Source organism: Suncus etruscus, chromosome 10, assembly GCF_024139225.1.
Source record: "Suncus etruscus isolate mSunEtr1 chromosome 10, mSunEtr1.pri.cur, whole genome shotgun sequence".
NCBI classification, from domain to species: Eukaryota; Metazoa; Chordata; class Mammalia; order Eulipotyphla; family Soricidae; genus Suncus; species Suncus etruscus.
Genome location: NC_064857.1, coordinates 52,490,650 through 52,499,071, shown reverse-complemented (window position 1 = coordinate 52,499,071; position 8,422 = coordinate 52,490,650). Strand labels below are relative to the sequence as shown.

The 8,422-nt window shown below is 45.5% G+C and overlaps 1 protein-coding gene across 1 annotated transcript; it reads right to left on the bottom strand.

Moving 5' to 3' along the window:
* Positions 1–1,187: 1,187 nt before the first annotated feature.
* Positions 1,188–6,840, bottom strand: ZNF621 (zinc finger protein 621). The gene is made up of 5 exons (XM_049781652.1): positions 6,737–6,840; positions 4,257–4,383; positions 3,428–3,535; positions 3,340–3,342; positions 1,188–2,239 (listed from the first exon to the last, which is right to left on the bottom strand). The coding sequence occupies exons 1-5, from the start codon at positions 6,758–6,760 to the stop codon at positions 1,188–1,190; spliced, it is 1,314 nt and encodes a 437-aa protein (XP_049637609.1). The 5' UTR covers positions 6,761–6,840.
* Positions 6,841–8,422: the final 1,582 nt, after the last annotated feature.

Genomic DNA, 8,422 nt, shown 5'->3' with positions numbered 1-8,422 from the left:
TTGTATGAGAGGTTGTTGTTTGATCCTGATACCAGCAGGAGAAGCTACCAAACACTGAGTTAGAAGTAGTTGCGGGCCGGGCGGTGGCGCTAAAGGTAAGGTGCCTGCCTTGCCTGCGCTAGCCTTGGACGGACCACGGTTCGATCCCCCGGTGTCCCATATGGTCCCCCAAGCCAGGAGTAACCCCTGAGCGTTACCGGGTGTGGCCCAAAAACCAAAAACCAAAAAAAAAAAAAAAAAAGTAGTTGCAAGCGGGGCTGGGCGGTGGCGCTAGAGGTAAGGTGCCTGCCTTGCCTGCACTAGCCTTGGACGGACCACGGTTCGATCCCCCGGTGTCCCATATGGTCCCCCAAGCCAGGAGCAAATTCTGAGCGCATAGCCAGGAGTAACCCCTGAGCGTCACTGGGTGTGGCCCAAAAACCAAAAAAAAAAAAAAAGATACTTATATGGGCCCGGAGAGATAGCACAGTGGCGTTTGCCTTGCAAGCAGCTGATCCAGGACCAAAGGTGGTTGGTTCAAATCCCGGTGTCCCATATGGTCCCCCGTGCCTGCCAGGAGCTATTTCTGAGCAGACAGCCAGGAGTAACCCCTGAGCACCGCCGGGTGTGGCCCAAAAGCAAACAAACAAACAAAAAAGAAAAAAAAAAGTAGTTGCAAGCAGCACTGGCTGTGACTCCAAAACAAAATGAAAAAATTTTATCTGAAACAATTATAAAATAAGAAAAACATGGACCTTCTTCCAGAAGGCCCTGCAGCAGAGTATATACCCTAAAATTCATAGTATCATAGCTATGCATATCTGGACAACTTCATTTGTTTGATGCTGTCATCCCTAAAGGGTCACCCCAGTTTCACAGACTAGACATATAACCACAAGAACCTTCTGCCATTGTAGTAATGACTTCATGATGATACGATAATTTTCACAGATTAGCTTGCTACTGTACTTCCTTCTTTTATTAATTTTCTCTTTCATTTTATTTCCTTTGTTTTTCAATAAGTTTGCTTTCACTTATCTGGAAACAAATGTATTATGATTAACTATGTCAACTATGTGATGCATTTTCTTTAAATAAATAAAATAATACATACTCAAGTTAGTTTGTGCTTAAAGATATTAAAGATATTCTTTTAAAAAATGACAAATTAGTTTGAAGACTTGCTAAAAGCTTTAAGAATGCTAAGTTCAAGATGGGTAAGAAGGGGTCAGAATAAATGGAGAAGACTTGATAGTAGGAGCAACACCCTGCAAAACACGGACTACCTGTACAGGCGAAGGGCCTATTCTAGATGGAGACAGCAGCATGAACAGAGGCCTAGAGTTAGAAACAAGTCCAGCATGGGGAAAAGTCAAGGAAGGCATGGCCACAGTTGGAGTAGAACATGGTCTCTGGAGAGGAACTGGAGGTAAAGCTGATGTGGGACACTGAGGACTAACAGGAGATGGCCCAAGCGCCTTGACAGGCTTCTTCACCACAGGATGCACTTTCTGGTGCCGAACAAAACTCCCATACCATTTGAAAGCTTTCCCACACACCTTACACTCATAAGGCTTCTCTCCGGTGTGAACTCTCTGATGATGAATGGAGGCTATCTTCTGAGTGAATGCTTTGCCACACTCTTTACACTGGTAGGGTTTCTCCCCAGTATGAATCCTTTGATGAACAATAAAAAGTGATCTACAACCAAAAGTTTTCCAACAATCCTTGCATTTATAGAGTTTTTCCCCAGTGTGTAACCGCTGATGCTGCAGGTATGCCGCACTCCTACGGAAAGCCTTTCCACACTCCTTACATTCATAGGGTTTCTCTCCAGTATGGATCCTTTGGTGCTGAGTCAAGGCTGTGTTGGAACTCAAACCTTTGCCACATTCCTTACATTCATAAGGCCCTTCTCCAATGTGATTTTTCTCATGGATAATACAATCATAGGTGGATTTGAAAGCTTTGCCACATTCCTTACATTTGAAGGGTTTTTCTCCAGTATGGCTCATCTGATGCCGAATAAGTTTCGAATTATATCTGAAGATTTTCCCACATTCTTTACATTCATAGAATTTCATTCCACCTCGAAATATCAGATTTGGATTGAAATTGAAGGTTTGCCATGTTTCCTTGCTGGCATCAAGGGGCTGGGAAATATTTTTGAAGACTCCTTTTACTGGCCTTCTGGGCAATTCTGTTTCTTCAGAGACTTCCTGCTTTATATATGGTTCTTCTCGGTTAAGCCAGGATTCAACTGATAAAAACACACACACTATTATTTAACTGGAAAGAAAACATCAAGTGATCTCAATTTTTTGCAGTAGAATGTGATTTTTTTTTTTCAAGTGTAACCAAGATATGGCTACAAGTATCATAAAGGAGGAGAGGGGAAAAATACAAGTTTCTGGTATGTGTTGCACTTTTCAACTTTTTTGTGTGTGCAAAAAAGCATTCATGCAAAATATAATCAGCAGAAACTGTACTGCATAATTGAAATGTTTATCTTTTCCCGAGGTATGCAGTACTATTCTTTTCATGATGCTGGCCAGTGGCAACAAGCTGCAACAACCCGTGAGCTATGCAGTCATAAAGGAATACTGTAGAGGGTATTGTGGTGCCTACCTTTTAAATTTATGATATTTTTCTAGTTAAAATAGGTTGGGACACTTTGACATGACCTCTTCAAAGTTAAGGAAAAGTCTATAGTAACTACAACTAGACAAGTGATAATAATGGAATCAGGTCCGGAAAGGAGACACAATAGTGCCTTATTTAAGGAAATAAATAGTTCCTTAGGAGTAATGGTCTATTGTTAGCAAAAAAGTACAAGAACAATCCCAGAGTTGCAGTGCTACAGTACAGCAAGTAGAGGACTACATGTAGTGGCCTTGCATGCAGTGGATCTGGTTTGGCACCACTTAAGATCCCATAAGCCTCATCGGAATGATCTCTGAGCAGAGCCAGGAGTAAGCCCTAAGAACAGCTGGATATGGCCCCCAAACCAAAAACCAAAGGAAAGTCAAAATGGAAATTAAAAGAATGGGGGAGAAAGAAAGAAATGAAAGGCAGGGGCCGGGCGGTGGCGCTAAAGGTAAGGTGCCTGCCTTGCCTGCGCTAGCCTTGGACGGACCGCGGTTCGATCCCCCAGTGTCCCATATGGTCCCCCAAGCCAGGAGCAACTTCTGAACACATAGCCAGGAGTAACCCCTGAGCGTTACCGGGTGTGGCCCAAAAATCAAAAAAAAAAAAAAAGGAAATGAAAGGCAAAAATTGGGAGAACCTTTGTGCTCCCAAGGAGTTGTCTTGCGCAATCAAAGCAATCAGGTCTATCCAAAGATGAGAGAGTACAAATACTACCTTATAAATGAGGAAGTTTTGTTTTCTACTGCAAAGATTTCTAGGAAAACAGTGAAGGCAGAAGCCTCTATGTTCTCTAACTTACCTGGACAAATATCTTTCAAAATCTCATTATCCCCGGGGTCTGAGCACCATGGCACTTCTCCTTTCTCCAGTTGGGAGATTAGAACAGGTTTGGGAAATGGAAGTGCTACTCCAGAAAAGAAAAGAAAGAAAAAACAAGTTGAAGACATTCAGAGCTATTCTTTCAACCTCTCTCAGCTCACTCCTAACATGTTATCGGGGGAGAGAAACAGAATGCTAAGAAAATCAAGTGACCTGGGGGTTCTGAGGAACACCTTCAAGCCTGCTCCAGAGGAGGAATGGGGAACTTGGGATTTTCCACAGGAAAAAAAATGCAACCTCACCCTGATTTAGGAGAAAGGAAATCCCTTTGTGTATATATTGGAGACTCCCCACAGAAGGGAGGCACTATGTCCATAAAACTAGAAGAATAGAGGAACTAACTGAGAATTCAGATAGGACACCAGAGTGCTCCCATGAGAGCACTTGCCTTCCCTGGAGCTAAGACCAGTTTCAAAACCAAATGGAGTCTGGATTGTCCCATTCGGTATCTCCAACGGCTGCTAATTACAAATTTTCCTCTGCATTATAACTTAATAAGGATTATTATATAAGTTCCAAAACACCCAAGGAAAGGGTTGAAAAAATACAGCAGAAGGCAGGGTTTTTGCCGGGTTCATTCCCTAGCATTCCATATGGTCCCCTGAGCCCTACCAGGAGTGATCTCTGAACACAGGGCCAGGAACACAGCACTGAGCAACAGCCATGTATTTCCCAAAAACAAAACAAAAAGGCCAACACACAAAAACATCTGAGGAAACACCAAACTGTCAAACTGAGAGAGACCTTACCCAGGGTAGCCACATTTGCATAGTTCTCCAGCATCACCTCCCTGTACAAGGCCTTCTGTGATGGGTCCAGGCTGGCCCACTGAGTCTGGGTGAAGAACACAGCCACATCCTCAAAGGTCACTGTCTTCTGAAACATAAGGTTTCTGCTCAATCTCTGAGAGTGGGATTTGCAATTTCCAGCCTCATGGAAGATCTGCTCAAGCAGGAAGAAGACACGCTGTGTCTTATGATACCTCAAGTACTCTTAACCTCATATTCATCTCATCAACCCCTTTTTTTCCTGAGCTGGTAGGCTTTTGGGGATACAGCTTCTGGTGTTCAGGACAATTACAGACTCTATGCTCAGAACTGACTCTGCTCAGGGTAGTGCTCTGGTAGTGGTGATGGTGGTGTGGGAGACTGAACCCAGACTCAGCTGTATACAAGGCAAAGACTGTACCTATTATCTAAAACTCTGTTTCTAATTGCAATAACTTGGAAGCACTGGAGATGCCCTTCAGTGAGTGTATGCACAAACAGGTATATCCAGACAATGATATCTATTTTAGTTACTGTAATTAAAAAGATTCTTCATAAATACGTATTATTCAGCATCTTTAGGTCATAACAAATAAGAATCTTAAATGCATATTGTTAAATGAAATCAATTTTAAAGAGAACCATGACCCACATAGACATTTTAGAAAAGACAAAGTTATTGTATTTCAAGGTAAAAAGAACAATGGGATAGGGGCAAAGTATGCCTCTGAGTGGCACCAAGTAGCTTGTAGGACAAAGGCTGCCAAAGGAAGATAAACAGGCTGAACACAGAGGACTATTAGATTGTAAACACTTTTGCTTCAACACTAGACAGGTGCCATCATATATTTGTTAACCTATGAAATGAACCCTAATACAAACGATGGACTTAGGATACTTATGTGTTCAAGGAGACTCATTACTCCATCACAATGTACTCTGGTGGGGAATGTAAGTAATGGGGAAGAGGGTATGTGCATAGGGAAAAGGGAACCTATGAGAACTGTGCCTTCTGCTCAGCTTTGCTTATACACCTAAAAATTAAGCCTTAGGCTGGAAATAGTACAGCAGATTAGGTGCTGGCCAAGCGTTAGGCAGACCCAGGTTCAATACCTGACACCAGGCATCTCTGGTAGGGTTCCTTGAGAACCCTCAGGAGTTATCCCTGAGAAGAGTCAGTAGTGAGCTCTGAGCATTGAGGGGTGTGGCTAAAGAAACAAAACCAAAATATTAATCCCACTGGAGGGGGGAACCAACTTAATCTTTTACTTAAAATACAGAGGGCCGAGTGACAGCACAGTGGTAGGGTGTTTGCCTTGCACATGGCTGAACCAGGACGGACCCGGGTTCAATCCCTGGCGTCCCATATGGTCCCCAAACCTGTCAGGAGCTATTTCTGAGCGCAGAAATAGTTGCACTCAGCTATTTCAGGGCTCAGCAGCCCTGAGTGCTGCTGGGTTTGGCCCAACCCTCTCCTGTCCCCTCAAATACAAACAGAAAGTAAAATCTTCACAGAGCCTACCTCTAAGACAATAGTACCTTCCACTGAACCACTTTCTTTCTCTGTTTTTACAGAGGCCAACCACCCTTTCCCCACCTCAGGGCCTTTGCTTTTGCTGTCCTTTCTGGAAAGCACTTCTTTGGTTCATTCTTGAGGTCCTACTCTTTTTCTGTTGTCTTATATCTGTATTTATCTGTATTTATACATGACCACACATGCCTCAGATCTTCACTCGCAGTTATTTCAGCTATGTGATTGGTTTCTGGGACAAGCCAATTAGATGGATTTTAAGGAACTCACTGAATAAGATTTGGAAAATCCAACTTTTCGCCCTTCATGGTTTCCATCTGACATGGTTTATTTTCTCTAACAGATCTAATCTAGGGTGGGCCAAGAATGTGCAGTTCTAAATAAGCTCAGGCAATGCTGATGTTGCCGTATGTATAAATCATTTTTGAAAAGCCCTGTACTGTTGGAACATCAATTTGTTGTATTGATTTATTTATGTTATCCTGCAGATCCCTTTGAGAAAAGGAAACTTGTTATTCAATACCGTGCATTCTGAACAGGTGCGCAGGAAAAGAACCATGCTGGTCTCTGAAATGCAGCTACAATTTGAGGGAATCTCTTTAGCGAAGAATTTCTTTGATTCCATTAGGTACTCTTCATTTGTCGAACATGACCGATTGATTTCTACCTCCAGGATGAGCTTCCTAGCTTGGGTCCCCCACCTTTTCTCTCACCTCAAACTATATACTTCAAAGCTTTTCTATGCATAACTTGGGGGGGGGGGAATGTGTGGTGTCAGGAATCAAATCCTGGTTGACCACACATGCAAGGCAAGCGCACTAAAGACTGTTAAGATCTCACGGGGATGTATGCTATACAACTTTTAGTTCTTCCACCAACATTTAGGAGCCCTTGCTGCGATTTCCCAAGACTGCAAGGCATCTCGGCTCACCTGAGGCCAAGTGGCTTGGAGCATGACCGATGATGTCCCTTGGCCACAGCTACGGTCCTCTGGGCTTGGGAAAAAACCCTGAGAAACTTAAGAGATGGGAGAGCTGTGAGACCTGCCCTCCATCCATCCCCGACGCCCCTCTGTGGCCCGTGTCCTGCTCCCTGGGCCTGCAAGGAGGCCCAATCCTCTGCCTATCTGTTCATGTTCGGTATCAGAAAACTCTGGAGCCCACTCCAAGGCGTGTCAGATGTCCGCAATAAGGCTTTTGGGGAGATGGAGGTTTCCAGACAGCTCCTGGCGACTGCGACCTGAGCCCCCCAGGGCGGCCCCCAGGGCGGATGGGGCTGGATTGGTGGGAAAAGCACGCAGCGGCGTTCCAGCGGGCACTTCCGGTCGGGGCCCCGCTCAGTCTCGCCTCAGCAACATCCGGGGCCGGCACGCGGGAGGCCGTGGGGGGGCGGGGTTACGAAGACCCAGCCCCTGCGCAAGCTCCGGAGAGGACCAGAGGCCCGAGCGCCTCGTGAGGAGGAAGGAGCGCTGACCAGCCGCCTGAAGAAGCGAAGCGAAGCGAGGAAGCCATCCCCTCGCCCACAGGGCTGGAACTGGTGGGAGACGACCAACTTCCGCATTCCCAGCCTGCACCGCGGCTCCGCTGGCTCGAGTCACCTGCCACGTGAATGCACCGGCCGGAAAGCGGAAGCGGAAGGGGCGGGCCGGCCGCTGAGCGTAGTGGGAGGAAACCGGGAAGGCAGCCGGGGAAGGAGGAAGCCCAGAAGGCTTGGAGAATGCCAGACTTCCGCCAGTCGTTCAAACTACGGATCTGATTGGCTGGCCTGGCCGGTCGCAAGAGCCAATCAAATGCCACGGATCGCGAAGGGGGCGGGTTCACGGGCCGATCCTGGGAAGGAGTGCTAGCTGAACAATCTGCCCACCGGATAGAGGGCATGTGCACGTACTGAAAGCATGGGAGGTGGCATATCACGCTGATCTGATCTTTGCATCAGTGTGTTCCGTTAGTGAGTTGCACATGCTAAGTGCAGAAGATGTTGCAGAACTTAATAGGCGCCACAGAATGTTAAGTAACAAGTGCGACAGACATATCACTAACCCAGTGCTTCTCAATTATTTTCTGTGATGGCCCCCTAGGAAGAAGAAAACATTTTTCACGCCCTACCACGCGACTGAAAATAGTATTTTTATTTAAAAAAAACTTTAATCTGAAAAACAAAAATATATAAAATAATTCGAGTTAATTTTGTTTTGTTTTGTTTTTGTTTTGGGGCCACACCCGGCGGTGCTCAGGGGTTACTCTTGGCTGTCTGCTCAGAAATCGCTCCTGGCAGGCACGGGGGACCATATGGGACGCCGGGATTCGAACCATCCACCATAGGTCCTGGGTCGGCTGTTTGCTCGGGCCCCGAGCTGATTTTTTTAATCAGAGGTGATGTCTGGATTAACGGCTACAATAAGCACGTTTTGCAATGCAGTTTTTCAAAGCGGGGTTTGAAGCAGACATAGCAACTCTCAGCTTCATAGACATACAGAAACATAAACACGGGGCTTAGCTTGTTATGACAGTGTTTGCTGAGGTCAAACGCGACCCCCCCCCCGGGAGGCGCGCCCCACTATTTGAAAAGCACTGCACTAACCTAATTTGAGTTCCATGAGTAAGTTAAATGCCTTTAG